Raw genomic sequence first — 27,091 nt, 5'->3', positions numbered from 1 at the left:
GAATCAATGGCTAGGTTAGAGTTTGCACATAATGTCTGTTGCTCCCAGTGCTTCACAGGAAGAAATTGTCTCTCCGAGACATGGGTAGTGGAAGAGGTTGGGATGGATGATGGGAGTTGGCTGATCCCATGTCACTAAGGAGTACCAGAGGTTGGGGGAGTGGGTGTGATGGAATTGCGGAAAAGTTAGATTCCAATGTGGCTTCAGAGGTAGCTGTGTAGAGATGAGAACAGAAGTCACTGCTGTAAGTGTTCTCACTGACCCAAAAGGGAAGAACAGAACCAAGTAAGGATAGTCCCATTCAGCTGGGCAACAAAGAGGAGGCATTGGAGAACAGTGAGGTCAGCTGTGGCTAAAAGCTGCAGAGAGGAGAAGTACAAGGAAGCATAATGCAACGTGATCTCAGTTACATAGGATGTAGTTTGTAACATTAATTAGGGCTGTATTGTTGGAATAGCAGAAGAGAAACTCAATCATGGAGTTGCAGGAAATAGGCACATGGATGTGGGGGAGTGCAATGTCTTCAAGAACTTTGGAGAGTAATAAGAATTTACAGATGGAGCAACAATTTTCCAGGACAGACAGCTCAAAGATCTCTTTGAAGAGGGAGGCTTAAGATGGTGTTTTGAGAGTGGAGCATTAACTGAGGAAGTGAACTGGTTAAAGTACCATTTCATAATGTGCCTGGATGAAAATTTGGTAGCAGTTTAGTGGGATTGGGTTCGAGGAAGAAAGAAAATCACTGAAAAGGATGTATAAAAATTAGGTGTTTCCAAATGAGATGAGAGATTTGTATCTATAGTGAGGCAGTCAATAGATTGATCAAAAAATGATGTGGAGATGCCAGCATTGGACTGGGGTGGATACAGTAAGCTAAATATCACAAAAGGATGAGTTAATTTGGTGGTTGCTAGTCCTGATCAACGTCTTTATGCTCTGTTTAGTTTTTTCTTCTTAAGAAATAAGGGTCTGAGGCAGAGAATATCTACAAAGATTTACCCTTTATATTAGGAGCATTTGAGTTGAGGAAAGGATAAAGCAACTTGGTCTCCAGCTGAGAGGCATGGTGGCACAGTGGTCAGCACTGCTGCCTCACATCGTCAGGGACCCGGGTTCGATTTCCATCTTGGGTCACCATCCGTGCGGAGTCTCCACATTCTGCCCGGCTGCGTGGATTTCTCTGGGTTCTCCGATTTCCTCCCACGATCCAAAAGACGTGCTGATTAGGTGCATTGGCCATGTTAAATTCTCCCTCAGTGTACTCGAACCGGTGCTGGAGTGAGGTGACTAGGGGATTTTCACAGTAGCTTCATTGCAGCGTTAATGTAAGCCTACTTGTGATACTAATAAATAAACTTTATAACCTTACAGAGATGAGACCATTGGAAAGCTTACCTTTTTTGGTGTGCAAGATTATTCAGAGTATAGAAAAATACTAATAGAATAAAGAAGACTACTGCAATAGAACTATATTGGCAAATTGAAATTGGTGAAAGATAAATTAAGGACTGATTCCAAGGATGAAGGGGTTGACATATAAGGCGAGATTAAACAGTTTGGGTTTGGACTTGCTGGAGTTTAGAAGGATGAGAGGGGATCTGATCGAGGTACATACAATTTTAAGAGGGATTGATAAAGTAAATGTAGACCAAATGTTTCCTCTTATGTGGTAATCTAGAACTAGAGGTCACAGGTATAGCTTGAGAGGTGGTAGATTTAAAACAGAGGGGCAAGGAACTACTACTTGCAGAGAGTGGTGAATTTGTGGAACTCGCTGCCCCATAGTGCAGTGGAGTCTGAATCATTGAATGGTTTCAAGAGAGAGATAAATATATTTTTTTTTTAAGAAAGGAGGGATATGGGGAAACAGGTTGGGAGGTAGATTTCAGACTAGGAAGAGATCAGCCATGATCTAATTGAATAGCAGAGGAGACTTGAAGGGCTGCTCCTAATTCCTACGTCCCTGATATAAGGAAGTGTCAGGTGTGGCAAAATCAGCAGCACTCCTGCCTCAGTTAAATGCCCCATATCTGAGAGTTGAGCACAAAATATGGGTAAACACATGCACTTGTGGGATGCCGCGGGATGTTTTTCCATGTTGATGGTGCTATATAAATGCAAGCTGTTGTATCATTCAGCGGGAAAGGTGAGAGCGTTCAGCTTTTATCCATTAACAATGCCAAGTGTTCAGCTTTTATCCATTAACAATGCCAAGCATGAACCAACTGTCAGGTGTTCATGCCAAAACACAATTGCCAAGTGTTACTATTAGCGATGTATGACAAATAACTTAATCTCTCTTCATGTACACCGTCAAAATCTTTAGCCATGGACCTGTCCCTTGCTGTTGCTTCTTTAAAAAAAAACATAAGAAACAGTCAAGGAGGAGACCAGAACTGAGATATTATGACTTTTAAAAAAAAGCTTGAAAAAGGTTTTGAAATTAGGAAAGGATTTTATTGGATATGTAGATCCGTGGTGTAAGTGGAACCTCTAATGAGGTGGTAAGACTTTAAAACCAGTAGATGCTGAGGCACTGACAAAAAAGCAGCATTCAGTTAAATGACTTTCAAAATAAGTTTGAGCTAATGAGAAACAATTGACAAATAAGATGCAGTAATCGATTCAAACAAGTGACTATGATTGTAAAACACAATGCTGATATTTTGAATGTATTATGTTGTTCACTTTAGTCAAAAACCATTTTACCGTAAGGCGTCATTGTAAAACTAATTAGGGCAAAGCCATATTTCAAGAGAATATTTGGGCCTTGGAAATATGCATGTTTTATCAATAAAGTTTCAGATAGGAGAACATTTAGAACACTTAATCATCTTTCATGAATAGGGTTTATTCACTGCCTGGATGAGACATACTGGTGCCCGGACATGATGTCACGAGTTAGTCTGGTTAGACAGTGACCTTTAAGGGAACCCGTGAGAACGTTCATTTGAACTCTAGGCTGAGCTGCTTCGGCTATTGGAGAATCAGGGTGTGGGGTCAGCCAAGACAGTAGTCAGCTTCTGGATTTCATGGACCAGTAAAATACCATTATGTTGTGGGGTGGAATTTGATTGGCTAAAGTATTTGACATGCATTATTATAGTTTTGTGTCTCCTGAAGATGATTGATTTACAGCTATTGAAATGTAGGGATGATAAGAATAAACTATAATCAATCTGCTTTTGATCATATATGTTGGGTTCATCTGAGAAGTTTTGCCGCTCTATCTCAGACCTACTTAACGCTTTGATGAACTCCTGGCAGCTGCTGGTTTAAATAAAATTGTTTTTCTACAGAGATACCTGACTTGTGGGTCATGTATTATCTGAAGTTTGGGCACTACCCATCACCATGGATACCCCACAACACACGGTGACAGACAATCTTTCTCTTGAGACACACACAGGAAAGCAGCTACCATTCTTGGCCAACTTGTGGAGAATGCGTGGAATAACATCGTGCTAACTCTTGGATATCCTCAGATGGACTTTTCCTAATTGTTATGCAGGTAAACCTTCCAGGGTTTACTCAAATTCTAAAAGCCTCTTTCTGTAGAACTGACTGATTGCATTTTTAAAAATTTATTTATGGGATGTGGACATTGCTGGCTAGATCAGTATTTATTGCCCATCTCTAATGGTCCTTTAGAAAGTGATGGTGAGCTGCCTTCTTGAGCCACTGCAATTCGTGAGGTGTAGGTACACCCAGTGTCCTTAGGGAGTTCCAGGATTTTGACCCAGCGACAGTGACAGTCTCCACTAAAAGGCTGACATATAGATCTTGCACTGTTTTAAGTTTCTCCACATGTTGTTAACCTCTTCAGTTAACATGGCTCCAACCTTTGAAGTGTAATAGACTCCAAGCTGGTTTTCACAGAATTGATGCAGGCAGAAGGTGGACATTCAGCCCATTGTGTCTGCACTTCATTTAATACCTATTTCCTGCCTTCTCACCTTTAACCTTTTTAAATAAAAGTCTAATTGCCTTTTGAATGCCTCCACTGACCTTGCCTCCACCACTCTCAGGCACTGCATTCCAGACCTTAACTACTTGCTTTGTGAAAAGTTTTTTTTCTCAAATAGTTTTTGCCTCTTTTACTAATTACTTTAAATCCTTTAACAAGTGTGAATGGTGAAACTATCCATCCAGACAGCTCAGGATTTTGAGCACTTCTTTCAAATCTCCATTCAATCTTCTCTTCCACAAGGAAACCTATCCTAGGTTTTCTGATCTTATCTCCATAACTGAAGTTCCTCATTCCTGAAACTATTCTCGTCAATCCTTTCCAAACGCGCTCTCTCTCTCTCTCTATAATGCCTTCACATCCTATCTAAAGGCATCCAGAACTGGATGCTAATTAATGTTTTAATTGCGTTTACCCCACTTTTCTACAGTTGAAACTTTTGATTCCTAACAGTAAGAATTATATTCTAGAAAGCATGAAGCCAACCACTACCCCCCTCACCCCGAAATGGGTCTTGAACCATAAATTTTCTTATATCCCAATATACGTGACATTAAATAAAATTCAATCTGACTGTTTTCACCGTATCCCAATACACGTGACAATCATAGAATCTCTGTGGTACAGGAGGCCATTTGGCCCATTTAGCCTACACTGACAACATTCTTACCCAGGACCTTTCTCCATAACCCCATACATTTACACTGTTGATCCCACTAAGAAAGTGCAAACTTCACACAGACAATGACCCAAGAATCAAACCTGGATCCTTGGAATGAAGAGCTTGTCATATGAAGAATGGTTGTGGACTCTGGGTCTGTACTCAGTTTAGAAGAATGAGGGGGATCTTATTGAAATTTATAGGATACTGTGAGACCTGGATGGAGTGGGCATGGAGAGGATGTTTCTACTGGTAGGAAAATCTAGAACCAGAGGGCACAACATTAGGCTAAAGGGACGATCCTTTAAAACAGAGATGAGGAGGAATTTCTTCAGCCAGAAAGTGATGAATTTGTGGAACTTTTTGCCACAAAAGTGTGTGGAGACCAGGTCATTCAGTGTCTTTAAGATAGATAGGTTCTTGATTAATCAAGGGATCAGGGGTTAATGGGGAAAAGGCAGGAGAATGGGGATGAGAAAAATATCAGCTATGATTGAAAGGCGGAGAGACTCGATGGGCTGAGTCTTATGGTCCCTGACACTGTGAGGGCAGCAGTGTAACCATTGTGCTACAATTCTGCCCAAAATAATAAATTAATCTGTTTTCACTATATCCCAATACCTGTGACAATAATAAATCAATTCAGTTTGACTGGGGCGGCATGGTGGCACAGTGGTTAATGCTGCTGCCCTCATAGTGGCAGGGTGCTGGGTTTGATTCCGGCTTGGGTCACTGCTGGTGCAGAATCTGCATGTTCTCCCTGTGTCTGCGTGGGTTTCCTCCCACAATCTGAAAGACGTGTGGGTTGGGTGCATTGGCCATGCTAAATTCTCCCGCGGCGTACCCAAACAGGCGCCGGAGTGTGTCGAATGGGGGATTTTCACAGTAACTTCATTGCAGTGTTAATGTAAGCCCACTTGTGACACTAATAAGTAAACTTTAAACAAGGGTCTGTGAATGGGATTCAAGAATGGGACCAAGCCCTAACTCTCCAGCTTATAATTAACAATTGACACTAATAAATAAACTTAAACTTTATTTTAATAAGCATGACCATCCCAAGACAGGATTTGAGCCATAACTTTACACTGTAATCCAATACAATAAATCAGTTCTGACTGTAGGGGGGGTGTGGTTCAAAGGTCAGAGTTACAGAGACATGGTGACAAACGCGCCTGCGCGGAGGGTGCGGGCGTCGCTGCCTTGAACGGCTCGACGTCACAATCAGGCGGTTGCCATGGAGGCGGCTGGCGTGACGTCGCGCGCCGTGGTGACGCCATGCGCTGCGCTCGCGCGCCCTGCAGTTTGAAAAAAAATCTCTAACAGACAGCACCCACCCCTCCCCCTTCCACAGCTTTACCTCAGAGCGGCGGCCTGGCCCGGCTTGCCCGGCCCCACACACAACACACAGCATGAGGCCGACTCTGCCATCACAACAAGCCCCACACAGCCATGTTTAAAATGCGTCTCCGGCTCAGCAGCCATCTGCGCCAATGTATCTGAAGAAAAGTCGAAGCAGCTCCATCAACGGGATCGGAAAGCAAGGTAAATCCAAGCAAAATCCCCCCTCACTCGCTGTCTAACAGCCGCAAAGCATCGGAATAAACACTCCCTTTGGGGGGCGCCGTTATCATTTTAGGGAGAAAGTCTCTTTTTTTTAAAGTCTTTTTTTTTGAAGTCTTATTTATTTTGCTGGGACTCTTAAGGGAAGGGAGGGGGTGGGGGAAGAAGAGGCCGCTCCTGTCGCCTGGTCAATCAAGTTTGATTCGGGGGCGTGATTGACGGTAGCATCCCCCAATGGGGAATCCCCACCAAGGAAGGCGGGTGTTCGGGTGGCCAATTGGAATGCGAGCTGGGCTGACAATGGGGCGGGGCTTGAGAACTATCAGATTAGGTTGAGCCCCCAGTCTATTTACATCAGGGAGAGGGAGATCAGCTGATGGCTGTTCCTCTGGCACCTCACTGCATTACATTTGATTTATTAATGTCACAAAATATACAATGGAAGGCATTGTTTCTTGCACGCTATACAGACAGAGCGTACCGGTCATAGAGAAGGAAAGGAGTGGATGCAGAGTGTAGTGTTAGAGTCACAGCTAGGGTGTAGGGAAAGATCAACTTAATACGTGGTAGGTCTGAGTCTGACGTCATGCTGTTCAAGGCAGCGACACTCGCACCCCCTGCGCAGGTGCACCCGTCGCCTGTGCCCTCGGTGTAGTAACTCTGGTCTTTGAACCACCACCACCCCCCCTGTAAAATACTATAAAACTCAGCAGGCCTGGCAGTATCTGTGGAGATAAACTGTTTGTTTAATTATTGGTGTCACAAGTAGGCTTATATTAACACCATAATGAAGTTACTGTGAAAAATCCCCTAGTCATCACACTCCTGTGCCCGCTTGCGTACACTGAAAGAGAATTTAGCATGGTCAATGTACCTAATTAGTATGTCTTTCGGACTGTGGGAGCACCCAGAGGAAACCCACGCAGACATGGTGTGAACGTGCAAACTCCACACAGACAGTAACCCAAGCCAGGAACCAAACCTGGGTCCCTGGTGCTGGGAGGCAGCAGTGCTGACTGCTTTCCTGGTGCTGAGAGGCAGCAGTGCTAACCAATGTCTCACCCTACTGGAGACTTTTTTAGTATTTCCTGTTTTTATTTCAGATTTCCAACATCTGCTGAGTTTTTCCAGCATTTTCTGTTCACAATTTTGTACCAGAAAAATACTGCAGATGCTGGAAATCTGAAATAAAATCAGAAAATGCCGGGAAAGCTTCCCAGTTTATTTCCCAAGATGCTGCCAGACCTGCTGAGCTTTTCCAGGATTTTCCATTCACAATTTTAGTTTGGCTGCATGGAATGAAAACATGCATTCATTTGCCCCACCCCACTGTAATTGTCTCCCTCCTCTGTTGCTGCCACTGGCATCTAGCTGATGTAGGCCCTCCCAATATCTGTCTAAAGTAGTCACTTGCAATATGCTAGCCTTACAGGATGGCTGATTATTGAGACTGATCCTGTATCCATCCTGCCATAACGTGTACTTTTCAGGACAGAGTTGTTGCATCGTGAATCAGAAAGAAGAGCTCTGAGATAAACCAATATGATATTTACAGAAATGGGTGGTTTACATGACTCAGGATCACACTTTGTGGTATACTTCACTTATTTCCTTTTGGATCTGGGTTGACATTGATTCACTGTACCCCAAAATAGCACTGGAATTCAGAAAATGCTGGGAATACTCAGCTGGCTGAGCTGTGCTACATTTGTGAAGGGGCGTAACAGTGAACATTCCAGGTCAATGACCTTGCTATTCTAACCTGTTCTGAAGAAAGATCATTGGCCTGTAATGTTAACTGTTTCCTGCCACAGATGCTGCCTGACCTCTTGAGTATTTCCAACAAGTTTTTTCTTCAGATTTCCAACATCCACAGTACTTTGTTTTGGAATTAAGTTCCCTTAAAGAGATGGTTAAAGCACTATTGCAGGATTAGTAGACAAAAGCATGTGAAGTAGTGATTAAAGTTGTAAATTGTGTATTAGCACCTTAATAACGGGAAAAACCATTCTTTCTAAACAACATAGTTATTGTTCAGAACTATGCTGTGCTGGCATGACAGTTCATCAGATGATTCCATTGTAAATTGCAGATGACTTGTAAACTTCTTTGGGATCTACAATCTGCATTTGTGAGAGGCGGCACAGTGCAATGCCTCAAGGGACATTGCAGAAAAATTAGAAACTCTTTGAATATTGTCTTTAAAAAATAAAAAAAATTAAATCTATTTCTTTGTCATTATATGCAATCAAATGAATGTTTCTCTTTGGAGTATGAAATTTCATATTTCTGGTTGATTTTAGCCTTTTCTTTATAGTTCCTCTTTAGTTCTGTGGGTACTCCAGGCAAGATGATTGGTATGCGGGTACCCAGTTGTCTGGCCTTCTCCCTAAAACTATTAAGAGAACAGTAATCACTTCCCATGTGACGTGTCTCTCCATTGTGCATTGTGACTTGGATTGGGAATTTGGTGTCTTTGGAGAGTTACATAATCAAGCACCTTTTTAGAACGTAATTTTTAAAAAAGTTTTACGTTGCAAAAATGACCCTTGATTCATTGAGTGGTAACCTGGTCCAGTTTTCTTAGTACAATTGTAAATAGGTTTATCATAAATCATTTTATTCACACTATTCAGTCTATCATCTGTGAGTGAGCAGGTTTTAAAAATATGACTTTAAAACTAATGCACATCAGTTAATGTCTTCTGAATTTAGAAAAATATTTAAAAGCCTCCTAATAGAGCCCATGCGTCTTTGAAATAAAGCTTAATTTTTAGAGCATTTAGAGCAAAAATTTCCTCCAATGAAATATTGGGAAGACTGAAGCCAATGGCTGCTCCAAACTGTTCTTTAGCTATTGACTCCATCCCCCCTCTCTGGCAATTGTCAGTTTAAGCCAGTGGGTTTGCAACCTTGATCCTAAGATGACCTTTCAACTCACAACTGTGGCCTCACCAAGATCATCTATCCCACCTCTGTAACATCACTCAATTACACAGAATACTACAGTGCAGAAGAGGCCCTTTAGCCCATCGAGCCTGCACTGACACATGAAATGCCCTGACCTGTCCACCTAATCCCACTTGCCAGAATTTGGCCCATAGCCTTGAATGATATGGCATGCCCAGTACTCATCCGGGTACTTTTTAAAGGCATCCTGCCTCTGTCACCCTCCCAGGCAGTGCATTCCAGACTGTTGCCATCCTCTGAATCAAAGAGTCATAGAAGTTTACGGCATGGAAACAGGCCCTTCTGCCCAACTTGTCCGTGCTGCCCTTTTTTTAAACCCTGAAGCTAGTCCCAATTGCCCGCATTTGGCCCATATCTCTCTATACCCATCTTACCCATGTAACTGTCTATATGCTTTTTAAAAGACAAAATTGTACCTGCCTTTACTACTACCTCTGGCAGCTTGTTCCAGACACTCACCACCCTCCGTGTGAAAAAAACTGCCCTTCTGGACACTTTTATATCTCTCCCCTCTCACCATAAACCTGTGCTCTCTAGTTTAGACTTCCCTACTTTTGGGAAAAGATATTGACTATCTAGCTGACCTGTGCCCCCCATTATTTTATAAACATCTATAAGATCACCCCTCAGCCTCCTACGCGCCAGAGAAAAGAGTCCCAGTCTATCCATCAAGCCCCAGTAGCATCCTTCTGCAATCTTTATAGTTTAATAATATCCTTTCTATAATAGGGTGACCAGAACTGTACACAGTATTCCAAATGTGGCCTTACCAATGTCTTGTACAACTTCAACAAGACATCCCAACTCCTATATTCAATGTTCTGACCAGTGAAACCAAGCATGTCGAATGCCTTCTTTACTGCTTTGTCCACCTGTGACTCCACTTTCAAGGAGCTATGAACATGTACCCCTCGATCTTTTTGTTCTGTAACTCTCCCAACGCCCTACCATTAACTGAGTAAGTCCTGCCCTGGACTACAATCACTCTCTGGCTTCTGTCATCAAGCCAATTTTTGTATCCATTTAGCTACCTCACCTTGGATCCCATGGGATTATGCAACAACCTATTATGCAGTACTTTGTCAAAAGACCTTGCTAAAGTCCATGTAGACAGCATCAACTGCATTGCCCTCACCTATATTCTTGGTTCCCCTTCAGAAAAAATCAAATTTGTGAGACATGATTTTCCACTGACAAAGTCACGCTGACTGTCCGTAATCAGTCCTTGCGTCTCTAAATGCTTGTAGATCCTGTCTCTCAAAATAGCTTCCAACAACTTACCCACCACAGATATGAGGCTCACTGGCCTGTAGTAAAAAAAAAGGTTTTCCTCAAATCCCCCCTAAACCTCCCATCCCTTGCTTATAACTTGTGTCCCCTTGTAACTGACCCTTCAACTAAGGGGAACAGCTTCTCCTTATCCACCCTGTCCATGCCCCTCGTAATCTTGAACAACTCAATCAGGTCACCCTTCAGTCTTCTCTGCTCCCAACAAAAACAAACCTATCCAAACTCTCTTCATTGATTAAATGTTCCATCCAGCAGCATCCTGGTGAATCTCCCCTGCAACCCTTCAAGTGCGTTCATGACCTTCCTATAATGTGGTGACCAGAACTGACCATAGTACTCCAGCTGTGGCCTCACCAAAGCTCTATACAACTGCATCACAACCTCACTGCTTTGTAATCCACACCCTGATTGACAAAGGCAAGTGTGCGATATGTCTTTTTCACCACCCTATTCACCTGCCTTTCCGCCTTCAGAGATCTATGGACAAACACGCCAAGGTCCCTTTGTTCTTCGTAACCTCCCAGTGCCTGACCTTTCATGATATACTTCCTTGTCTTCATCAACTTCATCCCATCTCTACTCATCTGCTGCTGAAATCCTCATTCATGCCTTTGTTATCTCCTAGATTTAACTAATAGACTTCTGACTGGTCTCCCACATTCTACCCTACGTAAATTTGGGGTCACCCAGGGATGAGACTGTCAGAGGGAAAAAGGCCTGAACGTTTTTAGTGACAAGGGATCCTGTAATATAGCACTTATTATTTATAGAGAATATAAATGCATCAAGGCCACTTCAAAATGTATGGAATTATTAGCTCTCGTGGATAGAAACATTGGTTTTTCCTTTGTTTACCTTCTATTACCACCAATAGAACCCAATTGTGGACCAATGAATTTGCATCAAATCACAATTGTGACTTTAGCATTTCAGCTTTTAGTGCATTTAATACAACAAAATGAAGTAAATGCTAACACCATATCATAATGCATTTCTATCTATCCATCTTATCTGCCACTATCTTTGCAGATTTGTACAGCTTTTTTTTCAATTAGATACTATCCTAAACTTCATTTTTAGCCACGGATGATGCATCCTTCTCAAAGAACTTTCTCTCTGCGATAAATCTTTGTTGAGAGTTAATAAATAGCTCCTCAAAAGTCTGCCACTATATCTTTTAAACTAGCTTCCAGCTCTGGTTTTGTTCTGTTATACAGTAGTCACTTTTATTCAGACCTACTCTTCTCCCGATAAAACTGGATATGAAATTCTGTCATGTTGTGATCATCATTGTCCAGAGGCTCCTTTATACCATAAGGTTAATGATTAACCTGTCTCATTATATATTACTAAGTCTAGAATAGCCTGTTCCTTGCTTGTTTCCAGAATGTGCCACTCTAAGAGATTGTCCTGAGTACGTATCTACGAACTCATTTTCCAGGGTACCTTGGACGAATCAGATCGGCAAATCTAAGTTTAGATTGAAGTCACCCATGATTATTGAGGTGCCTTTTTTGCACATCCTGTTTATTTCTTCCTGTCTGCTCTGTCCCAAAATGTGTCTACTGTTAGGGGCCTATAATCTACTCTCACAGGTGACCTTTTACCTATTCTATTTCTTACCTCTATCCAAACTGATTCTACATCTCACTCTTTCAAACTTGGGTTATTTCTCTCTATTGTACCAATGCCATAGAACAAAGAACAGCACAGCTCAGGATACTTCGGCCCTACAAGCCTATGCCACCCATTTTAACACTCATTGAGTACCTTATTTAAGTCTTTTGTCGATTGTCGACGTTTTTGTCTACCTCTAGTTGAACTTCACAATAAAGGGGGTGCAAAGTTAGGGAATTATATGCGCGCCAGATTAAGGGAGATCCAATTCAGGGACAATTTATTGACACCAATCAGCCTAAAAAGCACGTTTTTGGGATGTGGGAGGAAACCAGAGCACCCGGAGAAAATCCACACAAGCACGGGGAGAATGTGCAAACTCCCAGACATTGATTCAAGCCAGAGATCCGACCCGGGTTTCTGTAACTGCACAGCCGACAGTGATCGTCACTGAGCTGACGTGTTGCCCGTCAATTGGTCTAGTTTAAGCGTACACTAACGATGTGAAGCACTAGGCAACTTTCGAAGCAACATCCAAGAGCAACCCTCGCATGACCCACCACGTGTATGCCCCTTGTTGGCCAACAAGGTGAACTGAATCGCCTGTGTCTTCTTGAATGACAGACCAACAGAGCAACTCCACCAGCTTTTCTGAGCTTTCTACCCTTCCGAAATGTCAGATACTCCTGAATATTTAGGTCTCAGACTTGGTTACCTAGCAACCATATACCTATAATGGCAATCATGTCATCTATATTTATTTCTATCTGTACTAACAATTCATCCATTTAGAAAAAAGTTATCGATGTTATGGTGTTGTTATTGTGATGTAAATATTTAATGCATTGATGATGTTAATGTAGATGCCATCGGCATGGGACTTGGAGAAATTAAATTTGCATGTTGTATCTCTACGTAGTGTGATCTATACTGTCTGGGCTTTGGTTGCTAGCCACCTGATTTCCTCCTGATCACAGCCATGTTCATGGATGACTGAAGACCCTCCCTCACTGATCTGACTTGTTGTCTCTCCCTCACTGTTTAAACTCCCGCAGAGTCTCCTGTACTATTGAATTACTGAAAGTCCTCCCTCACTGACTGGACCCTCAGAACTGAAGAAGTGTTACATTTGATTCGTAACATTAATTCTTTCTGTCTGCACTGATTGCTGTGTGTTTACAGCACTGTCTTTTTTCAGATTTCCAACGGTTAGTGTTTTGCTTTCATTTAAGTAGCAGATGGAATTAAATAGAGAAGTATGAGGTGATGCAGATAGGGGGAAGTAATATATACTTCATGGTGCAGTTCTAAAGAGTGCAGAGGCTGCATGTGCATAGATTTTTGGAGGGTGGTGTGACATATTAAGAGCATAGTTGCCAAAGCATCTGGGACCAAGTGCTTGATAAATAGATTTATTGAGTACAAAAGCAGGGAAATTATGCTGAACCTTCTAAAAAGAAAATTTTGGTTAAATCACAATTAGAGTATTGTGTTCAGTTCTGGTCACCACACTTTAGAAAGGATGTGAGAGTTCTTGAGAGGGTGAAGAGGAAATAGATTTACTGGAATGGTTCCAGGTATGAGGGAATTTGGCTGCAACCATGGTTTAGAGAAGCTGGGATTGCTCACCTTCCAGCAAAGGAGGTTGAGAGGAGAGGTACACAAGAAATGACTTTGGTTCAGATAAGGTAGAAGTGTTCTTATCAGTTGACGTTACAAGGACCAGAAGGACACAGATTTAAGGCTTTTGACAAGAGATACTGAGTGGACATGAGGAAGAATTTTTTTTGCAGAGTGGCAATGACCTGGAACTGTGCCAGTGGAGTACTGGAAGTAGAACTGCTTGGTGATTTTAAATGGAAATTGATTGGCAATTGAGGAAAATAACTTGCAGGGTTGTGGGGTAGAGTGGGGGAAAAGGACTGTTTAGAACCAGCATGGTTTCAATGGGTCAAATGCCCTCATGTGCTGTAATACCCAATGACTCTGTGACTGTAATTCGTTCTGAGGACTTGGCCCATTTTTACTGGTTTCCGGTATCCTGAACCAGTGAGAAAGATGGCGGAAACACAATTTGTATTAGATTTAAGAGTTTGCCTGAATTCCGTAATTTTATTTGCTGGTTGACCAATTAAGGTGAATTTCAGTATACCTTGAGGAACCTCAAGACCCTTGTGTTTGATAATCTGTATAGAAAAGGCTAAACTAAAAAGATTTTGTATTTCTGACATGTTGGTGTACCAGCATCAACCTGATTTGTATTTTACTTTATTTTGTCTTGGCATGTCATTCACACAGAATAATAGAACAGTAAAACACACAAATAGACCATTTTGGCCCATCACATCTGTGTGGGTATTTTTCTCTTGAGCTGCCTTGCCCAATCCTACTGTACTGCACACATAATATGTGTATATATACGTACACTTATCTAATGGCCATTTAATTTTTTTTAAAGTAGTTTTTGGATGTAGTTATTGAATGGTTATTCACAGGAGGAGGCCATTCAGCCTCTCGTGACCATGCCAACTTTCTGCAAGAGCAACCGGCCAAGTATCACTCTTCGTCTTTTCCCTGTAGCCCTGCACAACTTTCATCTTCAGTTAAATTCCCTTTTGAAAACCAATATTGAATCTACCTTCACTACATTATTACAGTGCGTGCAGGATCCTAACCACTTGCGGTGTAAAGTAGTTTTTTTTTCTTGCTGCAATTACTTCTTTTGCCACTCACCTTAAATAGGTAATAATAGTTCTTTTGTGGATGTCTTAAATTTCTGGCATTTTGATTTTGTTTTTGTTCTCAATTCTTTCATGGGATGTGGGCATCACCAGCCCATCCCAAATTATCATTTAGAACAAAGAAAAGTACAGCACAGGAACAAGCCCTTTGCCCCTCCAAGTTCGTGTTGATCATGATGCCCTAACTAAACAAAAAAAAGTCTCTGCCCTTACTCAGTCCGTATCCCTTTATTCCCTCCCTATTCATATACCCATCCAGATGTCTCTTAAATGCTGCTAACATGCCTGCTTCCACCACCTCCTCTGACAGCATGGTCCTATGTTATCTAATTTGCTGGGCAATTTCATAGAGCAGTTAAAAGTGTACCACATTGTTCTGCATCTGGAGTAACACGTAGGCCAGACCAGGCAAAGATGGCAGATTTCCTTCTCTAAAGGATATGAGTGATAGTTTCACAGTCATCATTACTGAGACTAACTTTCAATTTAATGTTTTTTAATTTTATTTAAATTTCACTATCTGCCAGGATTTGAACCCACATCCCCACACCATTAGCCTGGGCCCCTGGATTCAGTGATGTTACCACTATACCACCACATCCAATAATGTTGCAATTCGGTGTATTCACCTCCTTAATCTCTCAATCTCTTTCTCTTTGAGTGAAGAGAAAACCTTATTTCTGTATCTTTTTATAACTAACCCCTCATCCCTAATATCCCAAAATTTGTGTCAGCATGTTTTCTTTTAGGTTTGTGCTTCCTTATGATTACTCAGTACACCACCAGAATGCCTTTTAAATTAAATCACCATGGACCAGATTGATACAGTTCATTATCTTTAACATAATCAAATGTCCCATAAGTTTCATAGGCAAAACCAGATGTTGAGCTGCAGAACAGATTGGGGAAGTGTTGGAAAGCATGGCCAACAAGAGGTTTACAGGAAGAATTCCCGAGTGCGCAACCAATGTCGTTGAAGAACCACTGAAGGCAAAACAGAAGAGGAGGGCTCTCTTGAGAAAGCAGGAAGCTTAAGTTGGTATGCACTGATAGGCTGAAGTAAACTTCAGAGATAGGGAGGAACTGCACCATGGCTTTTGAATTTGATATACGAAGGATTGGAGAAACAATGGAGCCTGTTGGGGACATGGAAGCAAATCTTTTGTGGGAGAGACTGAAGGCAGCAGAGATTGGAGTTTGTGGAACTTGGGGATCTGACACTGTTTTGGAGAAGCCGAGCAGAAACATTTGAAAGTGGGGATAAGGTAATGTAATGATGGATCAGGTTGCAGAATCCCCCCGGTGCAGAAGGAGACAATTCGGCCCATCGAATCTGCACCCACTCTCCGACACAGCATCTTACATAGGCCGTATCCCCACAACCCACAGTATTTACCCTGCTAATCCCGCCTAATCTACATTTCTTGGGACACTAAGGAACAATTTACAAGGGCAATCCATCTAACCTGCACATCTTTAGACTGTGGGAAGAAACCAGAGCATCGGGAGGAAACCCATGCAGATGCAGGGAGAATGTGCAGACTCCACACAGACTTTCAGCCAAGGCTGGAATTGAACCTGGGTCCCTGGTACTGTGAGGCAGCAGTGCTAACCTCTGTGCCACCTTGCTGGTCATGATAGAAATATTGATCATACCAGAAGCCAAACACAACTTATGGTCTTCTAGAAAGCTCTGACTTCAACACGTTTTCATATCATTTCAAGCTGTGTGATTTTGGAGTTTAAAGTGAGGCAGAAAAGTATAGCAGTTTGTCAGTAGCATAGGTATGGACGTTTAATCTGTGTCTAAGTTGATGCAGAATGGTGTCATGTAGATGAATGGGGGGAGGCCAGAGCTAGGTAATGTGAAGCAAAGCCGTTGCAAGAGATGTGCTGGCTACATAAGGACCAAGGAAGCAAATTTGTAAAATAAGCCCTCTGAGTTTAACCTGGACTAATAATTTTTTGCTAGAATTAAATCTCTCTTCTGCCAACACTGAGGATTTAAAGTGAAGTTTATTGTAGTGTGCTCAGATCAGATGTGCAAACCTACAATGTTTCACAGAACATGGAATGGCATGAAACAGTCTCTCGGTTGCAGAGAAATTTGTACAGTATTTGGACACAATGCAATAAACTTTCTCATGTAGGAAAACGGAAATGTCAAAATGTGTTGCCCTTGAGCAGAAAATTAAGGCACGTTGTAGAAGCAGTTTTATCCTAAAGTTTGTGACTTGAATTAAAACTGCCATTTTGGGGTATTTTCTCTGCTGTTCCACTAATGTTAGTTGTGGAGAGTGGTCTGCTATGTCCTCAAATAGATTTGTTATCTCACCTGACAGTGAAACAGAAAAGTAACCTGACACTGATTTGTTTTGTGTTGAATTTTTCCATCTGCCACTATGCTAGTTATATTTTCCAATCCTGAAATAGCTCCTACTTGAGAGCCTGTGTCTAGCAGGGATTGTTTTAACTTATTAAATAATGTTTTTTTTTACCTAAAGAGTCAAAGTCTAGAGAAGGTACTTTTTATTCAAAGTTCTCTTTTTTTAGGAGGAAAGATATTTAACTTTCTATTTACAAAGAAAAAACACAAATGTTGCCATTTTAGGGTATTTTCTCTGTTGTTCCACTGATGTTAGTTGTGGGGAGCAGTCCAGTGAATCAAAGAACAAAACAGCCTGGGAAACAGGCCCTTCGGCCCAACGAGCCCGCACCGCCATTTTATCATTGAGTCTCCCCTCCACCCATGACCCTTATCTATGCTTATGGCATTCCACATTGAGGGAAGACTAATTTAGGGACAGTTTGTTACACCAATCAGCCTAATAGCACATCCTTGGGGTGTGGGAGGAAACCGGAGCACCCAGAGAAAACCCACGCAAGCACGGGGAGAATGCACAATCTCCCACAGACAGTGGCCCAAATCCATGTGTCTGCACAGCAAACAGTGATAGTCACTGAGCTGTTGTGTTGCCCAGCATCTGGTCCAGTTTAAGTGTACACTAACAACGTGAAGCACTAGGCTATTCTCGAAACAACCAAGAGCAGCCCTCGTACGACCCATTGTGTGTATGCCCCTTGTTGGACAACAAGACGGACCGAAGCATCTGTGGACTAAAAGAGAAAAACATCGGTATCATCCACGTCCTTATACATTCCCAGGGACGTCCCAAGGCTCCTGAACCTTATTTAAAACAGTCTTCTATATCCCTCCATCTCCATCCTGCTCATATGTCTGTCTAAGTAACACTTAAACAACTCCAGCATGCCTGCTTCCACCACCTTGCTTGGCAGAGCATTCCATACCCCCACTACCCTCTGTGTGGAAAAACCTCCCTCTAACATCCGAATTATACCTCGCACCCCCCTCACCCTAAGCCCATGGCCCCTCGTAATGTGTGTTTCCAACCTAGGAAAAAGCTTACCACTGTTTACTCTGTCTACACCCTTCATAATCTTATATACCTCTATTAGACCTCCCCTCAGTCGCCGTCTTTCAAGGGAAAACAGCCCCAATTTGCTCAATCTTTCCTCATAACCCAGTCCTTCCATACCAGGCAGCATCCTGGTAAACCACCTCTGCGCTCTCTCCAGGGTCTCCACGTCTTTCTGGTAGTAATCAGTCGAGGTTACCTCGTTGAAAATTTTTAAGGCAATGATGGGCAGTAAAGAAATTGAGGGTTATGGTGGGCAGGCAGTAAGTGGTGCTGACTCCATGAGGGGTTCAGCCATGATCTTATTGAATTGCGGAGCAGGCTTGAGGGGCCAAATGACCTACTCCTGCTCCTAGTTCTTATGAGCGCTACATCCTCAAATAGATTTGTTCATTTTATTGAGGCTGGACTTTCAGACAGGTCAAGTGGTGTGAGTATGTACAACAAAAATATTGAAATGGCTGATCTGGGGTGATGGGAAAGCATTGCTAAATTATGACCTCTCAGTTTCTGTGGTGGGTGGTGGAGGGAGATACAATTATTTATCTAAGGGGGGTAGTTGGGAAGGAAATCAGAATTTGGAAAAAATGCACTGAATGAAGAAGGAAAAAAAAAATTTCAAATTAATTATGTTGTGATGATGTAATGTGTATTTCCCATCAGATAATGAATCAAAAAGGAAACGGAAGGTAGCTGAAATCTATCAGGCCTTAAACAGCTCTCCAGTGGATGTGGCTGCATTGAGGAGAATGGCAATCAGTGAAGGTGGTCTTTTGACAGATGAAATTCGCCGCAAAGTGTGGCCAAAGCTGCTTAACATAAGCACGAGTGAATTAACTCCCAAACCAGGTACTGCTTATATTATATATTTGATCAGAATATGGTACTGAGATATTCTGTTACCTTGGGCTATTGCAACAGTAAAGATCTCTAAAGATTAGAGATGACGTGGACTTTACGAAGGCCACAGGCCAATTAGTTGCCATGGTCACAGGCTTAGGATAGGAATACTAATTGTAAATTGGTTTCAAATGAAACATGCATCTTTTATTAAACATTTATAGAGGCACTTTGTCCTTGCAAACCACAGTGCTCCATCTCCAACCCTCGTTTTCTTTTCCTTAATTCTTGGAACATGTCACTGTCTCCCAGATTCATTCCCATATTTCCTGCGATTCCAATCCTGCTGCAATAGAGAAACACAAATGAAACCTATCTCTCTTCTCCCTTCTCAACCTTTCTGGAACCTTTGGTACAACACCAGCTTCTTTTTATGGGCTTTTCGCAAAGACTATTATTTGCAAATTTAAAATAGCTGTGTCCTAACCTCCACCAACATCCACACTTCATCGCAAGAGTTGAGAAAAAATTAACTTGCACTGATATATCCTTGGGGTGCCCTTAATGCTTTCCAGGCAATGAATTACTTTTGAAGTGTAGTCCTCGAGTCAGAGATTTACAGGATGAAAAGAGGCCCTACAGTCCAACTTGTCCATATTGCCCAGTTTTTAACCATTAAACTAGTCCCAGTTGCCCACATTTGGCCCATATCCCTCAAGACCAATCTTGCCCATGTAACTGTCTAAGTGCTTTTTAAAAGACAAAATTGTACCTGCCTCGATTACTACCTCTGGCAGTTCATTCCAGACATCATCACCCTCTGTGAAAAAATTCTTGGAACATGTCACTGTCACTTGCTTTGTAAACAAACGTGGTAATGAATTTTTACATAGCAAATTTCCATCAACAGCAGTGAGATAAATTATCAATTGATTTTAATGACAGTGATTCAAAGGACAAAAATTGGACAGATCACTCAAAAAGCTCTGTGCTCTTTGAATAATGCCATGGAATCACCCGAAAGGCAGTGCTGGCAATAATATAGCAATCTCAGTTTTGCGTTAGTGTCGGCTGGGGCTGTATGCTTATAGCCATGACCTACTGAGATGATAGTCTGGCTGATTTTAGCAAATTACCTAGAAAAATGTTGAATGAAGACTTTCTTAACATGAAAATTCATACTGGATGTTGCACTTAGCATTTGGGAGAGTTGTTTTGTACATCTTAACTTAATTATTGCTGGATTTTTAGCTTGGGTATATAATGCCTGAGTGATGAACATGAGAAGTATCAATGATTTTAACTTGAGATGTTGGAATGCACTTAATGCATTTATTTGTTCAGTAGCTTTTGGATTGTGTCCTTCAAAATAATTTAGTTACTGTCTTGTATCTTTAGAATTCTCAGCAGACTGTTATTTTAATCTTGCAACACGTAAATTAAATATTAACTTTTGTAACAGGGCCAGAACTCCGAGAGAACAATAAAGATTATCAGCAGGTGTTACTAGATGTTCAGCGATCGTTGCGACGCTTTCCACCTGGTAAGTTGGTCTTGTGGAAACATCTGCTGATGGAAAATGCACTTGTTAGGAACTGGTTTATGCATAGAGTATTATTTGCATTAATACCATAATGGCCAGCAGTTTTTAAATAGGCAGCATGGTGCCACAGTGTTTAGCACAGCTGCCTCACCATGTCAGGGACCCAGGTTTGATTTGGCTTTGTGTGACTGTCTGTGTGGAGTTTGAACATTCTCCCCATGTCTGTGTGGGTTTCCTCCCACACTCCAAAGATGTGTGGGTTAGGCAGATGCCCAGTGTTACAGGGATAGGCCTCCATAAGGGTTATTGCATTTCAGAGTAATTCATTGTATTTGATGAATTCTGAACAATTGTGGTAAACTGTAAACAAATATAAATTTTTTTTGCAGTAAAAGCAGCAATGGTTATGTGGACATAACAAAATAGAGGAAATTGTTCCTTTTTAGGTTTGTTTTTCACAACCACTTGCAAGTAGTCTTGATTTCCTTTGGTTCCCAAAGAGTGGACAACAAGTGTGATTTTTGGAGATGCAGCATATATGAAGTCTAATCTGGTATGCAGGAGTGCTGTTTTGTGCCTGTGAATCCTTATCATTGTAGAATGAGTTTAGAGTTGTTGCTGTTACAGTGTGCGGAGGATGGGGATCGGGTATTTCCTAGAGGAACAGAGAGAAGGATAAATAAGCACTGCTCCTCTGGCAATTTCCCTGTGACATGTGAACAATATTTATGGTGGCCGAGGGACATGGAACATTCTGCTCTCTCAGGTGTACAATCTGTGCTGTATATGATAAACAGCATAGACTTAGAAGTTAAAGAAGTGAAAATATTGTTTTGAAAAAGCCTTTTAGAAATGATTGGCATAACAATTGTGATCTGTTTGGCTGTAGCGCAAGATAGGATTCTTCTTGTTTCCTTTGCTCTCTTTCTAACCCTCCCCACTCTGCAAGTAGTACTGTACATCTGGCTTCAAATGTTAAAAACTGACAGTTATAGTGAAGATTGCTGCATATCTCAGGGCTGCCTAGTCATGGAGTCTGAACACTAATGGTTACATTAAATAGCCAACAGTAGTTGTGCTTTGCTTGGCAGTTTCTAATCAGACGTTTTGGAGAGAGTGATCTGTGGATTCAAAATTGTTCTTTATGGTGGAAAATTGTATTCTGCATACAGGAGACTAAACCTTCAATTTGGTTTTATATTGGGTCATGAAAAATACCCATTCATAAAAGTGCATAAAGTTATCTGGGAATGCTTACTCCGGGCTAACAGTAATATCTTTTTATTGTTTCTGGATTACACATAGCATTTCCACTACATGTTTCTGTTGCATTAAACTAACAGACTTCTACGTTACTTTAACCCACCAAATGCACCTGTTTCATAGCAATTTGTAGAATCAAATAGTAACAAAATTGTTGAGGTTGGCCCATTTTACTTTGCAACTACTTTACATGAAGACACCGTATCACAAAAATATATAAGATCTTCTCATCACCAACATCCAAGTTGTCTCTAAAGTGTTGGTCTTAGAAAAAGATGTATAAACATAAAAGCGTACTATTAGCTATGTTTAGCGCTCGACAAGTGCTGTCTGAGTTAGAGCAAGTCATTAACTTAATGTCCTGATGATATTGTTTCTAACAGTTCTGTTTAGCTGAATTAAATTTTGGGGGCTTAAAGTTCACCTAACCAGCAGAATAATGCAAGGCACATAATTCCAACTAGGTTGGAGGCTTGCTAAAAAATTGTCATCACGTTTGTGTGCCTCAAGGTTGATGCATCTGCGATGAAAACTTCCGGGATGGCAATTTGGCAGTGCAGCTTTTACTAAATCGTAAATAATGTTTAAGGATTGTGCCAGTATTTCGGGATTGTGATTCCAAACAGTAGTCAACACTGAGGCTTCTTTGCTGTAATGTTCACTATGGCAAAAGTTTCAACAGCTAGGAGTAAAAGTTGACTGGACCTTTTTCACCCAAAGGCTAATTGTCACTTAGTAGATGGCGTGAGGATATAAGAAATAGAACTAGGAGAAGGCCGTACTCTTGAATCTGCTTCATTATTTATTAAGATCGTGACCACCTTCAATTTCAACTCCACTTTGTCCCATCGATCTCCATATCCCTTGATTCCCTTTGAATCCAAAAATCTATTGATTTCAATCTTGAATTTAACATGCACAGCCTTCTGTCGTAGAGAATTCCAAAGATTCACAGTCTTCAAAGCGAACAAGTTCTGCTCATCTCAGCCCTAACTGGCTGATTCCTGATCCTGAGACTACACTCTCAAGCCATGGAAATGACCTTTGAGTCCTCTTCATCTTCATGTTTCAAAGAATTCACCTCTCACTGTTCTGAATTTGAGACTATAGACCCACAGCACTCAGTCCCTCATGGGACAATCTTCTCATCCCCACCCTAGGAATCAATTCAATGAATCTTCATGGCACATCACTGCTCCCATAGGCAATTAATATCCTTCCTTTAGTACAGAGATCAAAAATGTGTAATGGTCTCCAGTTACTAGGGAGGGCAATTGCAGTGAATACTATAAGGTTCACGAGGTGATTCAGTTTTATAGCCATTTGTCTGTTAAGTCCATCGATGAGGGGGGACTGTTTGGATAGGGTAGCTTGCTTATAAATGGTGAAGAGGAGGAAAAGAGCATTCTGAACTAATTGAATTTTCAATTACTTTGCTGTATTACGTAACTGGCTTTATAATATTTGCCGTTGTCTAAGCTAACTTATCTCTGTCAATGTGCAAGGGGCGAATTATGAGATACTGTAGATTTGTGTGTTCTTTAGCAAATATTTCTGTTTGTCATGGGTGTTTGATGTTTACAGGAATGCCAGATGCAGAGCGAGAAGTACTGCAAGAGGAGCTAACCGATAGCATCCTGGAGGTACTGAAGAAAAATCCCCAGCTTCACTATTATCAAGGTTACCATGACATAGTAGTCACTTTTCTTCTGGTTGTTGGTGAGAGAATGGCAACAGCCCTAGTGGAAAAACTTTCCACCCACCATCTCAGGTATTTAGTGCACAAATGCTTTAAGTTGTAATAAGTTAACCCTGTTTCCATATTACCCTACTCAACAGATAAGACAATGGTTGTTTACCAGGAACATATTTGCCCCATCCTCCTCTTCCAGCTCTCAGCCTTCCTTTTTGTACATTACTTTTTTTTCCTTTCGTAGTCTCTCAATTTTTTCTTCTCCTGATCTTAAAGATCTTGACTCATGCAGGGGTAGAATTCAGTGGTTCAGTACTTTGTCACCTACCAGTTTGTTTATTCTTCCTCCACTTCCCCACCAAGAAAAGCATTCCCTATGCTTTTAATTCTGAAATCTTGCATTTACCTGGAAAGGACAAGAAAGACTTCCTTTGCCTTCATGCATATCTAATTTAGTATTTCCACTCCATTTGGGAAGCTATGAAAATTGGGTAGTTTATGCTGTTCTATTCTTGCTTTAGCAATTCATTGTGCATATATTGTCTTGTTATGGATTACCCTCCCTTTTTGAATTTAATAACTCGTCTGATTTAAAATTGGATTATCTACTACAAACTTGATTAGGATTTAATTGTGACATTCTGAATGTCAAAATTCTTTTACTTGATCTATATATATTTGAATTGCATTTCTGAATGCAAGTACATAAAGTCCAAAATGCGAAGGGCCATTTCCTTCTAATGGACTTTGCACTTGATGTTCTGTGATTATTCTGATTATGCTATAGTAACTTTAAACTCTAGCCTCAATACTGACTATTAAACCTCTATCTAAAGTTCCATCCTCCCCTGCAAATGTTGTTAGTATCTCTTTATAATATCCAGTTTCAATAGCCCTTCAACCAGGAGGATGGCTTGTGTCCTTCTTGATTAAACTGAGGTGGGCATGTGGCAAAAATGGGGAACATTTGTGGGTGACAGGAGCTCTGTACAGTCTCTACCACTTAGTATCATGGTGAGAAGTCGGCTTCATGTAATGTCTTTAACATGAGAATCTGGAGTAAGTGTTTAATGAATAATCATTGAATGTGGTAGCTGCCGCATGGCTAGCCTGTTGTGTGGTTTATTTCATTAGACTGAAGGCAGATGTCCATCCTTCAGTTTAAAAAAAACTTCTAGACTTGGTTGATACTGTTTAGTCAGGTATGGTGTGACTCTGTGTTTTGGTTAGCATCAAATATTTTATGATGAATTGTCCTGCTCACCACAATATTCATGAGGAGCTCCTGCCACCTCCTTAAAGTTCATTAGTTTATTAGTCACAAGTAAGACTTACATTAACAATGCTATGAAGTTACTGTGAAATTCCCCTAGTCGCCACACTCCGGCGCCTATTCGGGTCAATGCACCCAACCACGTCTTCCAGACTCTGGGAGGAAACCTGAGCACCCAGAAGAAACCCATACAGACATGGAGAGAATGTGCAAATTATGCACACACAGTGACCCATGCTGGGAATCAAACCCAGGTCCCTGGCGCTGTGAAGCAGCAGTGCTATCCAGAGTGCTACCATGCTGCCCACTTAGCTCTATTTCTTCAGTTATCTGATGACCATTTAGTGCTTCCCTCTTGAAGAGGGAATGAAGTGAGAGGATGATAAATAGGATCTCTGAAAATTTGGAACTATATTATCCCTCTGTGATAGATGTAGTTTGATATCTAGGCCAGCTACGTCGCAGTGCTCCAGGCATTGTTGATAATTGACCAACCAACATAGCCTGCCGATGTATTAGCAGATTTAAAAAAAGTTCTGTTAATTATATGCAGATTATTTTTTGAATCTACATTACAGTTAATAGTTTTCACCATCTGTCATCCAGTTTCAGGATCAGGTAACTCTTTTATAAACATGTTTAAGTTTTTTTTAATGGGGGTAATCTGAACCTTCAGAATGTGGTCTATCAGCTATCTGTTACGATTTGATACATAATAGAAATTAACTAGTAATTTAGAGTCTAAGGCATTCTAGCCCTGCATATAAGGTACAGCTATAACGTGTAATAATGGGAATAAAGAAAGTACTGTGTTAGGAAAACTGCTTAGAGAGCATTATGACCTGAAAAGTAAACAAGCTGGGAGAAGTAAGAAATGGTTGCTTAGTACTCTTTAGGGTAGGAAGAATTTTGTGTTTGTGTTTTAACTGAATTCATAGCAAGTTGGTTACAGGTAGCTAGAGAAGGAACATCACTATTAGCTTTGCTAGATAAAAGCCATATCATGGAATAATGGTTAAGAAAACAAGTGCAGAAATGTAAAGGACAGCTAGCCAAGGAAACTAGAGAAATGAAGAAAAGTTTCCATGAAGTTTGAAGTTGAAGGAGTAGAGGAAATGGGTAGTAAAACAGGATACTGTTTAGTGAAAGCAGATAAAGAGTTGGCTAGTCAGAAGGTGGAAAGATATCTGAAATGGTTCTAATGTTTGTGATATCTTACTACAGTTTGTGGGATGTTAATGTAAAAAATAATGAAAATTGGTGGCTGGATCTTGGCGTTTTTGTATCAAACCAAAAGAAACCTGAAAGGAGAGATGGAAAATCTGGAGCTGGACTAGTTGAGAGCATGTTTGAAAGAAGATTTTAGAGTGTTTTTTTTGGTTGTGGAGTTTGGAAATACTTGTGGCAATCATCTGAGAGGCCGTTTGGTTTCGGAATGGGATATTATCTTTGAAAACTGTATATGTTTCTGAAGCTAAGTGAAGAATAAAGGAGTGTAGTATTATCAAACTTTTATGTTTAATAAGTGTTTTTATCGTGTTAAAGTTAATTAGCAGCCCTGTGACTCTGTTTCCTCCATCTTTTTAAAAAAAAGACATTGTGGTCTCTGAGCCAGGGTTCCATTGTGGGACCTCCCCTCCCAGTAGCTACACCAACTGGGATCATGACACATGTTTTATGTTCAACAACAGTTAAATACAAACATACAGCTGCAGAACAATATTCCCTTTGTACTCTATACATAGGCACTGCTGCTTCACAGTGCCAGGGACCAAGGTTCAGTTCCCGGTTTGCGTCACTGGCTATATGGAGTTTGCACGTATTTGCGTGGGTTTCCTACGGGTGCTCTGGTTTCCTCCCACAGTCTGAGAGATACGCTGGTTAGGTGCCTTGACCCAAACAGGTTCCGGAGTGTGACTACCAGAGGAATTTCACAGTAACTTCATTGCAGTGTTAATGTAAGCCTTACTTGTGACTAATAAATAAATAAACTTTAATATGTTACATCATGAAGTAAGGGTATCCTGAAGTTGAGCAGTATTTCAGCTCAGACTTTAGGTTCTGCTAAACTGACTAACCAGAGGATGAAGTGAACTGTGTTTCAAGGACATTGCCTCTGTGGGTGAGATGAGTTGGAGTGTGTTCGGGTGAGCTTTTGTTTTGTTGGTAATGTGTGTATGTGTGGATCAAGGTTATTTATGCATATGACATAAATGTGACACGTGTGCATAAA

General features: G+C 41.2%; 1 protein-coding gene across 1 annotated transcript in view; it reads left to right on the top strand.

Moving 5' to 3' along the window:
* Positions 1-5,947: 5,947 nt before the first annotated feature.
* The window catches only part of tbc1d20 (TBC1 domain family, member 20), a 42,112-nt gene continuing 20,968 nt past the window's right edge, over positions 5,948-27,091 (top strand). Inside the window, exons 1-4 of the mRNA XM_080204635.1 lie at positions 5,948-6,173; positions 18,910-19,095; positions 20,549-20,629; positions 23,477-23,663. Coding sequence (XP_080060761.1) covers positions 6,122-6,173; positions 18,910-19,095; positions 20,549-20,629; positions 23,477-23,663 — 506 coding nt within the window. The 5' untranslated portion in view covers positions 5,948-6,121. The remainder of the gene's footprint in view (positions 6,174-18,909; positions 19,096-20,548; positions 20,630-23,476; positions 23,664-27,091) is intronic.

The sequence above is a fragment of the Carcharhinus amblyrhynchos genome, chromosome 16, assembly GCF_965287045.1.
Source record: "Carcharhinus amblyrhynchos chromosome 16, sCarAmb.v2.hapA, whole genome shotgun sequence".
Taxonomy (NCBI): Eukaryota; Metazoa; Chordata; class Chondrichthyes; order Carcharhiniformes; family Carcharhinidae; genus Carcharhinus; species Carcharhinus amblyrhynchos.
This window is presented reverse-complemented; position numbering and strand designations above follow the sequence as displayed.